Source organism: Cordyceps fumosorosea (genome assembly GCF_001636725.1).
Source record: "Cordyceps fumosorosea ARSEF 2679 chromosome Unknown scaffold_1, whole genome shotgun sequence".
NCBI lineage: Eukaryota > Fungi > Ascomycota > Sordariomycetes > Hypocreales > Cordycipitaceae > Cordyceps > Cordyceps fumosorosea.
In genome coordinates, this window is record NW_017387301.1 from 320,732 (window position 1) to 338,928 (window position 18,197).

Consider the following 18,197-nt stretch of genomic DNA (forward strand, 5'->3'; position numbering starts at 1 on the left):
ATATCTGCGCTACGATACAATCACATACTCACGACAAGATGGCTGACTCGGCGCCAGACTTCTTGCGGTTTACGGGACACCGCTCCTTCACAAGAAGATTAGTTCTCTCGACACTGACAGGCCGTCCCGTCCACATATCAAAAATCCGAAGCTCGTCCCCCACGAATCCGGGTCTGGCGCACCACGAAATCTCCTTCCTGCGATTGCTCGAAGCCATCACCAATGGCAGCTCCATGCAAATCTCATACACGGGTACCACCATCACCTACCACCCCGGACTCATAACCGGCACGATCGCCGGACAGGGCGCCTCGGAAGGCGACATTATCGAACACAGCCTGCCGCCGACCGTCACCCGCGGCATCACCTACTTCCTCCTCCCGCTCTGCCTCCTCGCACCCTTCTCCAAGGCGCACATGAACGTGCGCTTCTCGGGTGCCGGCGTCATCACCTCCGCCACCGAGACGGGCGACGTGTCCGTGGACACCTTCCGAACCGCCATCCTGCCCCTCTTCGGTCTCTTCGGCATCCCGCCCGCGCGCATCGAGCTGCGGGTGCTGCAGAGGTCCTGCGCCGGCCCTGGCGGCAAGGGCGGCGGTGGCGTCGTCGAGCTGCGCTTCGCGAGCCAGGTCCGCCTCCCGAAGACGCTGCACCTGAACCGGAACCCCGGCCGGGTCAAGAGGATCCGCGGCGTCGCCTACAGCACTGGTGTGTCGGCCTCGAACAACGGTCGCATGATCCACTCGGCGCGAGAGGTGCTGAACCCCCTGGTCAGCGATATACACATCGCGGCGCAGTACGACCAGGCGCCGCTGGTGCCGACCGGCGACAAGTCCGGCAGCAAGCGTCGGCTGGGCATCGGCTATGGTCTGAGCCTGGTGGCCGAGTCCAACTCGGTGGGCGTGATTTACTCCGCCGATGTCGTGGTGCCGCCTTCTGGTGGTCAGGTACCCGAGGAGATTGGCAAGCAGTGCGCATACCAATTGCTCGAGACCATCTCTCAAGGTGGCTGCGTAGCGCAGAGCACAGCAAGCAGTATGATGATACTCATGGCCATGGGCTCTGAGGATGTCGGCCGTATACGAATTGGTAGAAGGGTGCTTGGAACAGAAGATATGGTCACATTGGCAAGAGATCTGAAGACGTTTGGCGCCAGCAGCTGGGGTCTTCGTGATGTGACAGAGGATGAGTCGGACGACATCATTGTATCCGTAAAGGGCAGTGGGGTAGGCAACGTTGGCCGGAAGATAGCATAAATATTAGACGTCATCTTGTATCCAAAATTCAATTAGCGTTTGTTTCATTGTATTATCCCTGGTGCCCAAATCCAAAAGAAGAAGAAAAGATCGCTCGTTTTATACATGCTCTATAAAGTTACAGGGGTGCTAGTTGACTCAGATACTGGTTGTCGCTGACTATTCGCTCGAAGCGCCGCCAAGGTTGCATTGAAGCTCATGCTCGTCAGTGAAGGTAAAACTGTTCTGTCCGCGGCTATGGCCGTGTCACGCAATCTGGGAAGCGCACGATAAGACTGAAGGACATGGTAAGGTCCCAGCACACCGTTGCCAGAGTCCATGACGTTGGATAAGTGTGTTGTGCTGTCGGTATCATCAGCTCTGTTGCTGTTGCTGGGGCCAGCCTCCTCGGTCGCGCTGTCAGCACCTTGATCCAGGAGCCTCATCTCGACGTCGACCGCCTCGTCTCCGGCTTCCTCATCCAGCATGGCGGAAACGCCCCGCTCCTCCTCATCCAACTCTCGCAGGGTGCGGCCGGCGGCGGCTTGCTGGGCGAGGTCGGCGGCTAGGGGACGGAATGTCTTGAGAGTGACGCGCATTTGTTCTCGTTCGGCATGTATCGTCAACATGACGCACTGCAAAACCAATATCAAGATATCTGCCAGCACGTAGTATGCTCTCGACGTGGATGGCTTCTGTCCGATGAAGTCAATCACGAGACCACCGTGTTGATACCCACGTTGGTCGTCTCGTCCGACCGGGAGCGAGGTGAAGAGATGCAAAAGTATGCATATGATATTGGGCGTCATGACGAAGACGAGCTGCACGCGGGATGCAGGCATTACAACTGGGAACGCTTCATCTTTGGGACTGAGGTGGAAGTGTTGGCCAAAAGCTCGCAGGAGGAATCGGAACATGGAGCATCTGGAAAGACTTTTGTTAACTTGGTATGGCCATTGGTGAGTAGCGTAGAGATGTACATACTCCATGTAGTATAGGGCACTCAACTCGGCGAAGACGACGAGATCCAGCGTCTTGAGGAGGTGGGTGAGGAAGGCTAGCTTCTTCTTGAGCCCAGGGCAGTGCTTCTTCATGTCCTTCTTCGAATGCGGCCGTCTCTGCTGCGGTGCGGATTGCGCGCGGGGCTCAGATTGTTGCGCAGGCTCGGCGTCAGTTTGCGATTGCGCCAAAGCCGAGGTGCCGACGTCGTCATCGTCCCAGAGCTCATCTTGCGCCGAGGAGCTGAGCGACGCATCATCGTTCATAGTCGCGAGTATTCATTGGGCAGGGATGCGAGCGCGTTCTGTATTTGGAGGCGAAAGCAAAGTCGGTAGATAGGGTAAGCTTCTTCTATAGAAAGCTGGCGATGGTAGATGGGAGTCGTTGGTGTTGGGAGTTGCGGCTATAGCCAGCATGGCGGTAGAAGCTCGAGCTTCGGTTTATTACAGAAGCAAGTCAGTGGTGTCAGTGGTGGGAAGTGAGCCACAGCTGCGTGCAGCAGTGCTGTTGGACGCCGATTTAGATGGGACTCGGCAGATGACGTGAACGGATAATAGAGCGCACTAAAGCGGAGAATAACAGGAGGGAAAAATTCAGAGAAATCGATTCATGGCATGAAAATATTGACGAAAATGAAATATTTTGTACTGCTTTCATGTTTCTGGCAGATGCGATCTGAGTTGTCTGCAACATGTGCTTGAATGTTTTAGTTACATACTGTAGGTGACAGAGCCGCCCTGGATCAACATTAATTCCGGCCGCTTCATCGCGCCGCTGAGCCCCGCCATTTGTTTGGTGGGAGTAGGAGGTGGGCTGGAGGGACATGGTGGCATGCGTTTTGGTTAGCCCACCATTTTGGCAGGGTGACTCAGAACATTTTCTACCAGCCGGCCGAACATCACCACCACTCCCAGCAATCAGCCTTATAACGAGTGCACCGACATACACAATACCCTGCACGACGGCTCGAGACAGCATGGCGACCTCCGGGGACCTCGCCACGCAGATCCTGCTGGCACTGTCTACGCAAAGCCCGATTTTGACCGCCGAAGCCTTCCCCGCGCTAGCATCGCAGGATGTCAAGGCCGCGCTCGACAGGCTTGGCTCTCGCTCCATGATCACCTACGAGACCATTGAGCGTGAGGAGGCTATCCTCGAGCCCGAGGCCGAGCAGATTGCCGAGCATGGCAGCCACGAAGCCCGCGTCTTCGAGGCCCTGCGTAAGGCCATGGACGGCCTGTCTGTCCAGGAACTCGAGGCCGCCATTGGCGACAAGAACGTCACCAAGCTGGGCCAGGGTAAGGCCTTTAGGGAAAAGTGGATTGCAAAGAACAAGGACGGCAAGCTCATTGCTACTGTACGTCGTCTTTTCCCAGCATGCATTTGACCATGAATTCAGACTCACGGAACCCCCCCACCTCAGGCCGACTCGATCCAAGACGTTACCCAAGCACAGCTCCAAAAGATCAAGGAGACCCGAACCGGCGATGCCAAAACTCTCACCGACCTCAAGAAGCGCAAACTCATCAAGATGCAGAAGATCATCAGCTTCAAGGTCGAAAAGGGCCCCAAATTCGCCCTCGAGATCCAAAAGGAGGAGACCGACCTGACATCGGAAATGATTACCTCAGGCGCCTGGAAGACGGCCAACTTCAAGCCCTACAACTTCAAGGCCCTCGGGGCTGACCAAAACGCCGGCGCTCTGCACCCCCTCAACAAGGTCCGTCAAGAGTTCCGTCAAATTTTCTTCGAGATGGGCTTCGAGGAGATGCCTGCGAACAAGTTTGTTGAGACGGGCTTCTGGAACTTCGACGCCCTTTTCGTGCCCCAGCAGCACCCCGCCCGCGACCTGCAAGACACCTTCTACATCTCGGACCCCAAGGTTGCCGACCGGCCCCGGCCGCAGGAGCCCGGCCAGGACACCGAGGCCTACTGGAACAACGTCCGCGAGGTGCACCAGGACGGCAAGTACGGCTCCATCGGGTACCGGTACCCCTGGGCCGCCGAGGAGTCGCTCCGCCTCGTCCTGCGCACGCACACCACGTCCATTTCGGCCGCGCTCCTGCACAAGCTCGCCTCGCAGCGCGGGCCTGACGGCCGCCCGCCGCCCGCGCGCTACTTCTCTATCGACCGCGTCTTCCGCAACGAGACGGTCGACGCAACCCACCTCGCCGAGTTCCACCAGGTCGAGGGCGTCATCGCCGACTACGGCCTGACCCTCGGCGGCCTCATGGAGTTCATGGAGGTCTTCTTCGGCAAGATGGGCATCACCGACCTCAAGTTCAAGCCCGCCTACAACCCCTACACCGAGCCCAGCATGGAGATCTTCAGCTACCACAAGGGCCTCGGCAAGCTCGTCGAGATTGGCAACTCGGGCATGTTCCGCCCGGAGATGCTCGAGGCCATGGGCCTGCCCAAGGACATGCGCGTCTTCGGCTGGGGTCTCAGCCTCGAGCGCCCGACCATGATCAAGTACAAGATCTCCAACATTCGTGAACTGCTCGGCCACAAGGTCGACCTCAACTTCATCGAGCGAAACCCGGCCGTCAGACTAGACAAGGAGTAGAGGTGGCGAAGGCAGTCGTGGAAAAAAGACAAGAGAAAAGAAAGGGACCCCGGGTTACGAATAATAAATACCAAAAAAAATCTGGAAATGCAAAATAATCTTCTGAAGAGATCATGACTAGAAATAACATGAGACAAAGAGTATAGATATCACCAAGGAAGAGCCTAAATCTAAGAAAGTTTAAGCATAAGACGATTGAGAGATGTCATTTGCAGTGTATCTATCTAGTTGCAGCTTTATCCAAGCCCGATGCAATGCAACACTTTTTATACCGCCGGAGAATCGAGGAGAAGAAAACACCAGCGCTGATATGATGTATATGATGATGACCTTTGCCCGCCAAAAACGCCAGAAAGAACAGAGAAGACGCGCCAACATTCACGCCTTGACCATGAAGATTTGTTTCAGCGCCGTGGCGTCCATCACCGCCTGCCGCTTCTGTGCAATGTACCGCGACCGCACAAAGTTGCGGTTGCCCAGGGGCGTCGAGGTCCCCGACGTTGCGGCCGGCGTGACCGTTGCGCTGCGGCTGCTACCGCTGGCGTCCGCGTCCGAGTCGGAGTCGTCGCTGCTGCTGGCGCTGTCAGCGGCCTGGACGGCCTTGCGACGCTTCTTTTCCTCCTTCTTCTCACGCCTCTCCCTCTTCCTTTCCTTCTTGGCCTTCTTCTTGGCCGCTCTCTCGTCGCTATCCTTGTCGTCGTCGTCGTCCGAGTCGTCGGATCCGTCCTTTGATCTCGATGACTTTTTCGACTTCTTCTTCCTCTTGTCCTTGTCCTCCTTTCTGCGCTTCTTCTTCTTGTCCTCCTTGGCGTCCTCATCTTCATCCTTGCGGCGTCGCTTCTTATCCTTCTTGTTCGCCGCCTCGCTGTCCTCACGCTCCTCCTGCTCCTGCTCCTCGGCCTTGCGCTTCTTGCTCTTCTTGTCCTTTTTCGACCTCGTCACCTCAGCACCGCCGCCGCTGCTGCTGTCCCCACCACCCTCGGCTTCCGCCGCCACCGCCACCTCCTCCAGCTTGTCGCCGACCAGCAGGCCGCCGCGCACGAAGCGCATCGGGCCCCAGCGCATCTCCACGTAGCGGTGCGTCTTGATGGCCAGGCGCGCGTCCCGGTCCTCCTGCACCGCCGACTCGGACTTGCCGTTGAGGCGGCTCAGCACATCCGAGAAGACGTCCAGGCCCGTCACCTCGTCCTCCTTGGCCCGGTCGAAGCCCAGGCCCTTCATGTCGTCCTTGAGCACCACGCGGATGTACGAGGCGCTCGCCGCGGAGTGCAGGGCCGCGTGCGGGGCATCCTGCGCGCCGAGGAACTGGCCCGGCTGCCAGCCCTGCGCGCGCAGGATCTTTTGGCCAAAGGTGGTGGTGTCGCGGGTCCATTTTGTGTTGTTCGGGTCGTTGGAGATTTTCTTGCGACTGCGCGGTGCCAGCCAAGTTAGAAGTGAACCGACAGAAAGGTGGTAAACAAGACATACCTCTTATTATCCTGAAGCATCCCCATCTTGGCGGGTTATCTGCAATTCAGTTGCAGGGCTTCGGTTGATGGATGGGAATCGCAGAGCATGAGATGTCGCTGGTGGGAAGAAAAAGTCTGGAGGCGTGGGGTCTGTAGTGGCTGGCAGTGGCGTTATCGGACACCATGATTGGGCCGCACCTGCGGCGTCTACTAACTAATCGAACCAGGCACCACTGCACTGAAATACTTGGACATTGTCACATTGAACAGTTGCTGGATTCAACGATAAAATCAAGTAGCAAATTTCATGTCATGTTTGTAGAGACTGGTTAAAAGTACATGGCTCATCGTGTCCTGTCAAATTGAAAACTCGGATCCAAACGATTCGCACTCCCAATAATACACAAAACGCCCCACGAACGACTGATCGATTGCTTTTGGTGGTGCCTCACTCGAATCTCACTCACAGAAGCCCATCCCAACGCCGGGTGCGGTCAAGTATCCTTCAATAGTTCAATTCACCACCACCATTTCCAGAGACCTGGTCAAGATCCTCGTAGCTCTTCAAGCTTCGTCCTTGAACAGCCTCGCGTGGTCCCCCAGCGCCAGCACCTGCGCCGTCGCCCCAGCGAGAACCCCCCATTCGGGGTCGGCCGCCGTCAAAACGGCCGCCACGACGATCATAGGGCCCCGTGCGGTACTGACCCCTGTGGGACATGCCTCCGCGCCGGATAGGCCCACCAGAGCGATCGTTGTCCATTCCGTTCCACCCACTGCCTTGCATGCCTGGGAAGCCGTGGGGGACACCGCCGGCTGGGAAGCCTGGCACCATCATAGGGTTGGACGAGAAGTTTTGCAGGCTAAATCCACGAGGTGTACCCGTTGCAGAGTTGCCATTGGGCTGGGGAAAATGCCCATTTGAGTTTGCGTCAGTGCGAGACGGCGCAATGTGCGATGGGTCGAGAACATATGAGTTGATCAGTTCAAACTCCTGCTTCAGCCCATCGAACCATTCGGTATGCCGCTTCTCGACATGCTTCTTCCAGAAATGCTCTTCTTTGAACAACTTGCTACATTCGGGGACTTTGCATCGCCACTTGTGCTCATCTTCCTGCTTCACGTGCTTCATGAGCTCAGCCTCAACTGCCTCTTCCACTGGTCGCCCACCTAACTTCCGGATATCCGATGATTGCGGTTCAAGGATCTGTTGAACTTTGTCCTCGAATGTCTTGACCCAGTTGTAAGCTCGCATGAATTGCTGCTCGGTCTTGCTGGACGTATTGCGGAATTTCTTCTCGTTCTCTGGGGCATCCATGTCCAGATCCTCGTCGCCTTCGGCTCGCTTCTTCTCGGGGAAAGGGCTGCCGTCAGCACTAGCTTTTGCAACCTCTCTAGCCGAGCTCGAGAGTGTGCTGCGAGGGCGGCGCAAATGGCCACCAGGGCACTTGCGCGTGAGCTCATGAATCGAGTCGCTCTCGAAGACGCAGAAGAAGCAGAAGTTAAAGACGCGTCGCAAGTATTCGATGAGAAGATCAAGCTGCTTCTTCTTGACCAGCATATCCTCATCATCTACCTCGTCTTCGTCTACGGCACCATCATCTTCTTCCTCATCAGCTGCGGCGCCCTCCTCCTCCTCCTCACCATCCATCGCCTCATCCATTGAAACCTCCTTCGTCTTTGTAGCCTTCTTACGTGGTGCAGGAGGAATTGCAGGCTTCAACTGACCCAAACTCCGAAGGCTCTCGACCTTCTCTTCAACTTTGATAATGGCTTGGAAGTCGGAGCCGAAATCTTCCTCGTACTTGTTCACGAGCCTCTGCACCAGCAGGAGATCCTTGTCAATACGCTCAGGTGCAGAGAACAGATCCCAGAGAGCCTTCTTTCTTGGGTTGCTAGGCGGGTTGTGTACACCAACATGGCATACAAAATCGCCTCTTGCCTCATCCTTTACCGTCTTGCCGTTGACAGCTTCCAATGCCTTCTCAGCTGTAGAGGCTGGAGGAGGCGTAGCGGCAGCCTCGCCGTCGTCGCCGTCTTTAGGATCAGCCCGATCGACTGGCATTGCAGACTCAGAAGATGGGTGGAGCATTACCCAACCGATGCGGTGATACCTCTTGCTTGGGTTAGGGTCTGATAGCGACAGCCACCTAAAACCACCTTCCTCCTCTCCAAGGTGCTCCTTGCAGAACTCCTCCAAGTTTTGACGACTAACGTGAGGCGCAATTGTCTTGATGAGTAGCGTTGGCTGAAATTGGTTCTCATCGCGAATATCCGCGCCATTGGTTGGAACAAGATCGCTGACGCCAAGAATCTCATTGGCAGCGGTGGCCTCGCCTTCCTCCTTTTCGATAACGCCGCCTGTGCCGTTGCTCTCGCTTTTGGGAATGCCCTCCAAGGAGAATTCGTCAAAAGTGCCAGATTCCAGGTCCTGTTCCCATTGGCTGTAGGCGCCACGTCTGACCTCATTGAGCTTGGCTCTGAAGGCATCTCGAACCTCGGGTACATATCGTTCTTTAAACCATTGCTCCTTCTTATGCTCACTGACAAAGGTGCGAGCCATCTTGGCCTGCAGTTCTTCCTTGTATGAGTCGTAGGCAGCTTGTATTTGTGTTTTTTCCTTCTCTCGCTCCTCTTGCGATTCGCGAGCACCTCGCGGCCGTTCAGGCTCGCGGCGGCGACCGGTACGGGCGCGCTCTTTGTCATCTTTGACTTTTTCATTCATGCGCCACCATTCGCTGAAAAAAGAGAACCCTACTTGATATGGGAGCTGGCTAGGATTCGGTATAGGGTTGACAAGAGTTCCAGCCGGACTATTGTCCATGTGAGGAACATAACGGTCGATGTTTGAAGGAGGAGATACGCCGCGTCTTCTATCATCTCTGTCGCGGTCATCTCTGCGAGAACGAGGTTCATATCTGTCAACAGGAGAACGAGAGCGACGGCGGTCGCGACGGTCATTGCCTGAATAGAAAGGTCAGCTCGGTGGCCCAGCTTCCACGACAACAAACGGCCTTACCAGGTGATCTATTGCGATAGAACCCATCAGAACGATCGTCTCTACCTCGAGAATCGTCGCGGGCGCGAGGGGCACGTTCCATATTTGGAGAACGACCTGAGTCCCTAGTATCTCTGTAGGACGAGTACGAGTCCATTGTGCAAGCGCAAGTGCTGGCTGCTCCAGAGGTGCGTCGCTATATACAAATACAAAATGACGATAGATGCTGATCAATTTTCGTCTCGATGTCAGGGATCGTTTCGCAGTCGAGGTCGAATCGAATCGTGGAGAGGCCTATCGAATGGCTGGAGCGACATGGTTAGACTTGTAGACATGATGGAAGATTTCCTGGGTAGGCAGCGCGGCCGGAAGACAAAAATAAAAAAGAAGAGAGAAGTGGTAGCAGCGAAAGAGCGCCGCGAAGGATCGCGCGGAGAGGGGAGGATTGTTAGATAAAGTGGGCGCGGGAGTTGGCACCAAAGGCTGAACAGGAAGGCAAGAACGCTCCTAACGAGATGGGAGGATACGGGCCAAGGGCAGGGGATGATTGAAGATGATGGGACGAGCTTATGGGGATAATGAGAAGTGAAAATATGGAAAACGAACTTGTATAATGCGCGCCGCTCGAGCAAGACAGCAATGACGCGGCCTGCGCTGGGAGTGAAGCTGTTTGGAGTTGAGGTGTGTAGGATCTGAGTCGAAGGAGGCTGGCGGCAAACTGTTGAGATTATGGGGAAGCGTGAACAACGGCTAGCACTGTGCCGCGCCCGGTGGAGGCAGGGTATTGTACAGTGCTAAACAAAAAGAGCACTGTATGCATGACCGCGTCTGCAGAGCGCAGCACTTCGAAACCACCATCCCCGCAAACATTCTGCAGCTGCATCTACTCTTGGTTGAATATGGTGCCACAAACGAGAAAAAATGGGTAGTTTTCAATACTATTGACCACATAGTATCCGATTGAGGGTGACAAACGTCGCACCAGCTGAGGTGCGAGCTTACTGTGTGTCACATTTGCGCTGGGATCTTTGGACTGGCAACGTGTCGAGGAGAGCCAGCGCTGGAGAGAACGGAAGACTCCAAAGATTCAATGCTATCTCAGTGAATATAATGCTCATTAGCTATACGTCAGGTTGCGTGTTGACACAGCCCACAATGTCCCGGTCACTTCACTACTGACTATTCAAACTCTAGTCTGCACGCCTCTTTAGACGGTATTCAACGGCTCGCTTGCGCGCGCCGTCACTTTGCGTAAAGAAGGCCGCGCCGCCGTAAGGACCACCGGATGCAGTGTTCCGAAGCCAAACAAAGCAGACGTTACCAGGCCAGCGACCTGTCCCTCACACACCGTGCCGTCCGGCACTTTCACCTTCACCGCAAAGTTCGTGTTCGTCGCGCTGGAAACGCCATCGCCAGGAATGTTTTGAACAACCTTTGCCGGCTTGAACGCCTTTGCATCCGTCCCCGCCGAGGTAGCGTCGACCGTCGCGCTGAGCGGCACAGCCCCATCTTCGCTGATCTAGGTTTCCATGGGTCAGCCGATTTCAGAGCAGCCAAGTTGAAGTTTACTCACCTGGCGGTAGACCAAAGACACAACACCACTTTCGTCTGTAGTGGGAAGACCATGGTCTCAACCCCAGCCCGAGTAATCTCTGACTATAGTCTCGTGGTCGTAAGACGTACGATTGCCACTCGGGCCTAGAGAGTCGGTCGGGAAGGGCTTGGGGATTCGTCGCCCTTCGCTGCGGTGTCTCTGGTAAAGAGGTGGTGTGCATGCTCCTCATAGGCCTCCCGACGCCGCCGGCTGACGGATTAGAGGTCATCTTCCTTGCCGGTCGGTTTCCTTCCGCCAGTATACTTGGGTGCTACACCTAGACCCATGTCTTGACCGATCACTGCATCAGCGTGGCAATCACCACCGCCCTGGGTCCAGCCCAGTGGCCCGTGTTGACCCTTCTCTATTTCTCCATCGCGGATGATGGCAGTGTCCGCTTGGGCACCACACGCATTCACAACGCAGTCGCGAGGAGTACCGTCCAGGACTAAACAGCAGCAAAAGAGGGATTTGCGAGCTCTGCAGCAATTCTGACCGGCTATCAGGCATACCGCAAGCTCCCGGAGCCTTCACACCGTTGGCTCCTCTCGTCATCAAAATTACACCCTACGCGTACGAGGCACTGACAAACAGTGAAGAGAGTAGTAGGGTCTTCATCGTTAATGCCCTCGGATGAAATAAGACTGCGTCAACGGGTAGCTTAAGAAGAAAACAATGCAGATGTTACCCGTCTTGCAGCAGCATTGACTTGGTATATATACCTGGATAATCGAACGCGTAGCCAAGGATGATAGATCGCCCCCGCTCAAGACCGCACCTGGGAAGATGAGACTGGTATCCCGTAGTTTCACATTATAAGTCAACTATATATCTTGTTCGTTGTGGTTGACGCTAACAAATTTGCCGCAAACAATCGCACAAATCGCAGCCCACCCCTCTCCACGCTGATTCACATCAGCGCTGCACTAACGCAACTACAGTGCACTTTGTCATGTCGCAACCTGTCTCGGCATTAAACCCAGGACCGGCAGAGTCATCGGGCCACATGACTATAAGAAGCTCCTGGGCGAATGGGGTCGACACATGTAAGAGGACGTGTTGGTCCGGCTGTGACATATATCTCCAATCCTGTCGGCCTAGCATTGCACGGCGAGCAATCCAGATCTAGAAAATAAAAAAAAAGGTGCAGCCTTTCGATTGAGTGTAATACTTGATTCCACCGCACATATAGATGCTTGCAACGGCCAACCTCCTCGCCTTTCTCTAGGAAAGTGACAGTGGGAACGTCGACTAGGGCGGTGTACCGGGTAGCGACTAGACAAACAGGTCATGTAGTGAAACTGAGTGTTGGAATCCCATACTGCTTGACGTCCGCGTTGTTTCCAATCGCCGACCAGCAAGGTCCGGTGTACCGATACCGCAACCATGCCCCTCCATATCCGAGAAATAATTGTGCAAGGAGTGCAGTTCGTGGCATTTCAAGGGTAAAAAAGAGGCGCTCTCGAAAAAATTCCATCTCGCCGCGGCGGTGAATATCCATGCTTCAGGTTAAAGGTCTCAGCTGCCCAAGACAGCTCACACCAGTACCTAGATGCCTAATGACGACTATAAAAGCCGAATACCAGCGCGCATCTCTTGGAGTTCTCAGAATGGCAGTTCTTTCATATTGTGTAGTCTCTTCATTTTGTGAAAAGTGGCGGGACTGAAGTTGCTCCTTCACTTTGTTGAGCTTGCCTTGTGACAACTCCACGATGTTCATACTTGTATAATCTTCATCTTCGCCAGCTTTTATTCATAATGATTGCTACTTGAGCGATAATTATTTGAAAGGCAAAGCCTTAGAACAGTTTACTGATGTGGCGGTGTTCTGCGACATAGCGGCCTTGGGCTGCTGTGAGATCTGCTGTGATGCGATGCGTGAAGACTAGATCTGGCAAAGCTGCCTAGCTAGGAATCATTGGGCCGAATCAAGTCAAGGGAGGTGCCTTCATAGCCATCGAACGAGCTCGCTTATCAAATGGCAGTTCTAAGTTGAACTGCACGTGAAGGCTGCCTGCAAAAAGTACAGGCAACAAAGGGGCACTTGGGCCTGGTTCCTCAGCCACTCCTGTTACTACCTATTTATTAGGTAGTTACTAATCGTCCGGCCTCCACCAAAGTGGTCACCACCTCCATCAAACTCGTCGTCCCAATCTGTTGCAATCAGGCAAACACACTGCAGCGGTCCAGTGCCAAATACGCCTTCCTCACCTGATTTTTTTTTCTACATCTCTACTCTGTTCCACACGACACACAATCGTCTTGCAGGGACTCGCAAGTGGTCCGCCCCCTTCGCTCCACCAGGGCCGATGCAGCGCCGCCATGCCCTTCGTCGGTGGCAGCGACTCTCCGCCTCCTGCGCGTAACAAGCGGCGATGGCAGGACCACACCAACAACGATGACGACGACGACGACGACGACATCAACGCGCGCGGCGTCTTCTCCATCTACCACGCCAGCGAATCCTGCTGCCCCTTCTCGACGCGGAGAATGGCCGCACCAGTCTCCAAACGCACACGGATCAGCGACGACGACGACCACAGCCATAGCGACCTGATGCCGTCCCACCGCCGCGGTCCTCCGCAGCAGCAGGATCGGGAAAAGACGCAGACATCAGCCCCGGCCAAGGGCGGCGGCGCCGCGGCCCTCGCCCCCTGCCACATCTGCCACCGCCGCCCGACCAAGCGCTCCGATCTCGACTCGTTCGCCCGCTGCGAGGGCTGCGGCGCGCAGACCTGCTTCGTCTGCATTCGCCAGTGCCACGGCGGGCCCCTCGACGTCGACGTGCTGTCCGAGCAGGAGGCCCTGTCGCGTTCCTTCAACATGCAGGACGCCCCCGACGACGACGCGCCAACGATCCGCGATGACGGCCGGCCACTGCCTACCGCGACGAAGACGCGGGAGCAAACGAAGCAGGAGCAGCAGGGCTGGGCGGCCTGCGGGCACCGGTCGGTGGTGTGCAGCCGCTGCTGTGTGGAAAAGGGCCCTGAGGGCGAGGTCGTCTGCCTCGGGTGTCTCTTTGGGGACGAAGCCCCGCAGGATATGACGCTCTGAGGATTCGATTGGCATCGTTTCATAAATCATTACTTACATTGGCTTTTCAGGAGCAATTTTCAATACATTGCATGACGGCGTTTGGGCGGCAAGGGTTGGATGATGTTTATTATTCACGCATCATCATATACGGGCTTAGTTGCGTACGGGACATAATGAGTTTTAATCACATAGCAAACAAATACCCATTTGCATAGGAATAGTATCACGCTTGGGCCATGATGGTCTTGATCTTGGATAAACGCCCTGTCTATTTCCTAGTAATGAGTCCCAAACTACCAAACAATAGACACAATCCCGCGACCACCATCCATGACCAAATTGTAATCGTACATTATGACTGTAGTTCTCATACGCTAGTTTAGTTGTACTGCATGTATGTAGCAGTCGAGTTGAACTTGAGATTACCCTTAATGACCTTGTCGACGGCGCTAAGGAAGTCCTTCTCCGTCGCCACCTTTCGTCGGGCACGAATGGCAAACATGCCAGCTTCAGTGCACACACTGCGAAGCTCGGCACCGGTGGCGTTCGGGCACAAACGCGAGATGAGCTCCCATCGAATGTCTCTCTCGACGGACATGCTCTTGGCGTGGATGCGCAGAATGTTGGCGCGGCCTTCCAGGTCCGGCAGCGAGAACTCAATCTTGCGGTCAATACGGCCAGGACGCATCAGCGCAGGGTCCAGAGTCGAAGGTCTGTTGGTGGCGAACATGACCTTAATGTTGCCTCGCGCGTCAAAACCGTCCAGTTGTGTAATCAGTTCCAGCATGGTTCTTTGGACTTCGTTGTCACCACCAGCGCCGTCGTCGAAACGAGCGCCACCAACCGCATCGATTTCGTCAAAGAAGATGATGCAGGCCTTCTTTGTGCGGGCCATCTCAAACAGCTCTCTGACCATCCGGGCGCCCTCGCCGACATACTTCTGCACCAGCTCACTTCCAATGACACGGATGAACGTGGCATCTGTTCTGTTGGCAACGGCTCTGGCGCAGAGAGTCTTTCCGGTACCGGGAGGACCATATAGCAGAGCTCCCTTGGGAGGGTCGATACCGAGATTGACGAAGCGCTCCGGCGAGAGCAGCGGCATCTCCACAACTTCCCTCAGCTTCTCGACCTGCTCTTTGCATCCACCAACATCGCCGTAGGTAACGTCGGGCTTTTCTTCGACAGTCATCATGGTGACGCTGGCATCAATCTTAGGCGGAAGTGGAAGCATGATCTGATACTTGTTTCTGTCGACACCAACTCGCATACCCTCTTCAATATCGGTGGGACTAACTCGGTCGCCAAGCTGGACGACGAATTTGGCAATCTGCTTGACATTGATGACGTATTTGCTCTTGGACTCGTCGCCCTTTTCGTCGGCGATAATCTTCGTGCATCTAGCAACTTGGAAAGGCTGCTCTTCTTGCATTCGTTGGCGGTCGGCTGCAGTGTCCCAGAGATGTGGTGGTGCCAGGCCAGTATCGGATTCCTAAACTCGTTAGCTTTCAGTCGCAACAGCCTTGGTACGTTGAGGCCCACCTTGACGCCAATCTTCTCATCGACGCTTTGTTGCTTCTCCTTGATCTGTTTCTCGAGCTTCTTGATGGCAGCTCCGTACGGCGCGGCGCCATAGGTCTTGAGGACTTGGATGTCCCTGGTGGCCGGTTAGCATGACGACAGCGAATGCTCGGGAGGGTTGAGCGCGCACTCATCGCTGAGAGGTGTGATCTTCTTTTCTTCTACTTCATCATCGGCGAAGTTCTTCTGGTACTTCTCCCAGTTTTGTCCGGTGGCAGAAGGCTGAAACGGTCAGCGACATGCTCTCCCTGACGAAGCGATGCGTTGCTTACCATGGTGGAACGCGCACGGTAGACGCGCCGCCAGTCTTGTGATATACAGATCGGTGTTGAATATTGAAGTGCAAGCTGCAGTGCGGATTGGTATCAATACTATAGGTGCATCGACGTCACAGGCGCAACTTGGAGTGTTTGGTGATGGATTGGCAGGGAACAGAGGCACAGAAGCATTCCGTAATCTCAGTTGCCTGACAGCTCCAGCGCCTGGACCTGCTTCCCTAAGCGCGCTAGGCCGCTTCGGGATTGCGTGTACGACACAGAGCAGAAGCGCAGAATGGAAGGTGGCGGAAGATGGATAATCCCCACCTCCGAAGCCCAAAATTTCCAGGCGTCCTGCGAATGGCGGAGAGGGTACAAGGTGGGATATTTCGATTGAATGCTGCCTGTCCCACCAGTGGTTCTACGTTCAGTCAACAACCGCGCTCCCAACAGGATCTTTTTTGAGTCTAGGTCTGGGAAATCTCTCGAAAATGTCTGCGCCACAGGTTCAAAGCAGCAGCCAGGGCGGAAATGCCACCTTCAAAGTCAGTTCACGCCCGCCGCAAGCTCCCAGAGCTCCCCCACTAACCAATGCGTAGGATAAGGAAAAGCCCATGGCAGTTCGCTCGTCGAACATTGTCGCCGCCAGAGGTACGAGCGCAACACCAATGCCTACAGGACGACAGTAACTTATGCTGACTGCTGTTCACAGCCGTCGCCGATGCCATCCGCACATCTCTCGGTCCCCGCGGTATGGACAAGATGATCCGCAGCGGAAAGGGGGAGACCATTATCACAAACGACGGCAACACCATGCTCAAGAGCATGTCAGTTATTCACCCCACCGCGAAGATGCTCGTCGAACTCTCCAGCTCTCAGGATGTCGAGGCCGGCGACGGTACTACCTCCGTCGTCGTTATCTGTGGCAGCTTGCTTGGTGCCGCCGACCGCCTCTTGTCCAAGGGCATCCACCCCTCTGTCATTTCCGAGTCTTTCCAGCGCGCCGCCGCCGCCGCTGTCGAGGTCCTCCACGACATGTCACAGCCTATTTCCCTGACCGACACTGCTTCGCTGCTGCAGGCTGCCAACACGTCTCTGTCTTCCAAGATTGTTTCGCAGTACTCCAACCTTCTCGGCCCCATGGCTGTCAATGCTGTTACGAGAACGATCGATCTCAAGACGGCCGAGAATGTCGACCTTAACAACATTCGCATCATTAGGAAAGTCGGGGGCACAATCGAAGACAGCGAACTAATGGACGGCCTTGTTCTTACCCAGCCCGTGTTAAAGAACGCCGGCGGACCTGTCCGAATCGAGAAGGCCAAGATTGGTCTCATTCAGTTCCAGCTGAGCCCTCCCAAACCTGATGTATGCGATACAGTGCTGTCCTGTTAGACTCTTAATACTGACTAATGCGATGCAGATGGAAAACACGATCGAGGTCAACGACTACCGCCAGATGGACAAGATCGTCAAGGAGGAGCGACTGTATCTGCTCAACCTTGCCAAGAAGATCAAGAAGGCCAAGTGCAATGTGCTTCTCATCCAGAAGTCGATCCTCAGAGATGCCGTCAACGACCTGTCACTCCATTTCCTCGCCAAGCTCGGGATCATGGCTATTAAGGACATTGAGCGTGACGAGGTCGAGTTCATCTGCAAGTCGACTGGCTGCAAGCCCGTTGCCGATATTGATTACTTTACCGAGGATAAGCTCGGAACCGCTGATGTGGTTGAGGAGGTTCAGTCTGCAGGAGCGCGCATGGTCAAGTTCACAGGTGCCAAGGCGACGGGCAAGACCGTGTCTGTCGTTGTTCGTGGTGCCAACTCCCTGATCTTGGGTGAGGCTGAGAGAAGCTTACACGACGCGCTTTGCGTCATCCGCTGCCTTGTCAAGAAGAAGGCCCTGATCGCTGGCGGCGGTGCTCCTGAAATTGAGATTGCTGCACAGCTGGCCAAGCAAGCCCGCAGCCTGACCGGCACTGAGGCCATCTGCTGGAAGGCGTTTGCGGACGCCATGGAGGTCATTCCCACGACGCTGGCCGAGAACGCCGGCCTCAACAGCATTAAGGTCGTGACTGACCTAAGACATCGCCACGAGATGGGTGAGAAGAGCGCTGGCGTCAGCATCAAGTCCGGCGGCGTCAACTCCAACATTTCAAAGGAGAATGTTCTGCAGCCGCTGCTGGTTAGCACAAGCGCTATCGAGCTGGCGGCAGAGACGGTGAAGATGATACTGAGAATAGACGACATTGCCCTGACGAGATAGGTGCAGGAGGTGGATGTATGATAATGCCAAAAAAGGTGTTTCTGACGTACATAAAACGATCAGTGGAGTAGGAAATCAAAAGAGACTATAATAGAGAATCTCAATTGAGAGGCAAAGCTGTGCTGCAAAAGGCAGCAGAGAAGTCGCCAGCTGGCAGACGTTTAGCCCACCAACAGTGATTCGTTTGCAACCCGCTTCTACCGTGATTCGAGCGATAGCA

The 18,197-nt window shown here is 55.1% G+C and overlaps 8 protein-coding genes across 8 annotated transcripts; 4 read left to right on the forward strand and 4 right to left on the reverse strand.

Annotated features, from left to right (window-relative positions):
• Nucleotides 1-38: 38 nt before the first annotated feature.
• On the forward strand, nucleotides 39-1,256 carry ISF_00103 (RNA-3'-phosphate cyclase family protein; the record flags this gene model as incomplete). The annotated part of the gene is made up of 1 exon (XM_018843710.1): nucleotides 39-1,256. The coding sequence occupies one exon, from the start codon at nucleotides 39-41 to the stop codon at nucleotides 1,254-1,256; it is 1,218 nt and encodes a 405-aa protein (XP_018708160.1).
• Nucleotides 1,257-1,461: 205 nt separating this feature from the next.
• Nucleotides 1,462-2,500, reverse strand: ISF_00104 (hypothetical protein; the record flags this gene model as incomplete). Its single annotated transcript, XM_018843711.1, has 3 exons — nucleotides 1,462-1,491; nucleotides 1,559-2,159; nucleotides 2,220-2,500. 3 exons carry the CDS (start codon nucleotides 2,498-2,500, stop codon nucleotides 1,462-1,464), a joined length of 912 nt encoding a protein of 303 aa, XP_018708161.1.
• A 710-nt stretch (nucleotides 2,501-3,210) lies between these two features.
• Nucleotides 3,211-4,800, forward strand: ISF_00105 (phenylalanyl-tRNA synthetase alpha chain; the record flags this gene model as incomplete). The annotated part of the gene is made up of 2 exons (XM_018843712.1): nucleotides 3,211-3,591; nucleotides 3,634-4,800. The coding sequence occupies 2 exons, from the start codon at nucleotides 3,211-3,213 to the stop codon at nucleotides 4,798-4,800; spliced, it is 1,548 nt and encodes a 515-aa protein (XP_018708162.1).
• A 378-nt stretch (nucleotides 4,801-5,178) lies between these two features.
• On the reverse strand, nucleotides 5,179-6,293 carry ISF_00106 (G-patch RNA maturation protein; the record flags this gene model as incomplete). Its single annotated transcript, XM_018843713.1, has 2 exons — nucleotides 5,179-6,208; nucleotides 6,268-6,293. 2 exons carry the CDS (start codon nucleotides 6,291-6,293, stop codon nucleotides 5,179-5,181), a joined length of 1,056 nt encoding a protein of 351 aa, XP_018708163.1.
• A 460-nt stretch (nucleotides 6,294-6,753) lies between these two features.
• Nucleotides 6,754-9,400, reverse strand: ISF_00107 (hypothetical protein; the record flags this gene model as incomplete). The annotated part of the gene is made up of 2 exons (XM_018843714.1): nucleotides 6,754-9,209; nucleotides 9,265-9,400. The coding sequence occupies 2 exons, from the start codon at nucleotides 9,398-9,400 to the stop codon at nucleotides 6,754-6,756; spliced, it is 2,592 nt and encodes an 863-aa protein (XP_018708164.1).
• Nucleotides 9,401-13,159: 3,759 nt separating this feature from the next.
• Nucleotides 13,160-13,891, forward strand: ISF_00108 (hypothetical protein; the record flags this gene model as incomplete). The annotated part of the gene is made up of 1 exon (XM_018843715.1): nucleotides 13,160-13,891. The coding sequence occupies one exon, from the start codon at nucleotides 13,160-13,162 to the stop codon at nucleotides 13,889-13,891; it is 732 nt and encodes a 243-aa protein (XP_018708165.1).
• A 361-nt stretch (nucleotides 13,892-14,252) lies between these two features.
• ISF_00109 (26S protease regulatory subunit 7) lies at nucleotides 14,253-15,729 on the reverse strand (the record flags this gene model as incomplete). The annotated part of the gene is made up of 4 exons (XM_018843716.1): nucleotides 14,253-15,365; nucleotides 15,416-15,530; nucleotides 15,585-15,676; nucleotides 15,727-15,729. The coding sequence occupies 4 exons, from the start codon at nucleotides 15,727-15,729 to the stop codon at nucleotides 14,253-14,255; spliced, it is 1,323 nt and encodes a 440-aa protein (XP_018708166.1).
• A 473-nt stretch (nucleotides 15,730-16,202) lies between these two features.
• Nucleotides 16,203-17,977, forward strand: ISF_00110 (Chaperonin Cpn60/TCP-1; the record flags this gene model as incomplete). Its single annotated transcript, XM_018843717.1, has 4 exons — nucleotides 16,203-16,256; nucleotides 16,311-16,362; nucleotides 16,424-17,079; nucleotides 17,135-17,977. 4 exons carry the CDS (start codon nucleotides 16,203-16,205, stop codon nucleotides 17,975-17,977), a joined length of 1,605 nt encoding a protein of 534 aa, XP_018708167.1.
• Between the last annotated feature and the right edge of the window lie 220 nt (nucleotides 17,978-18,197).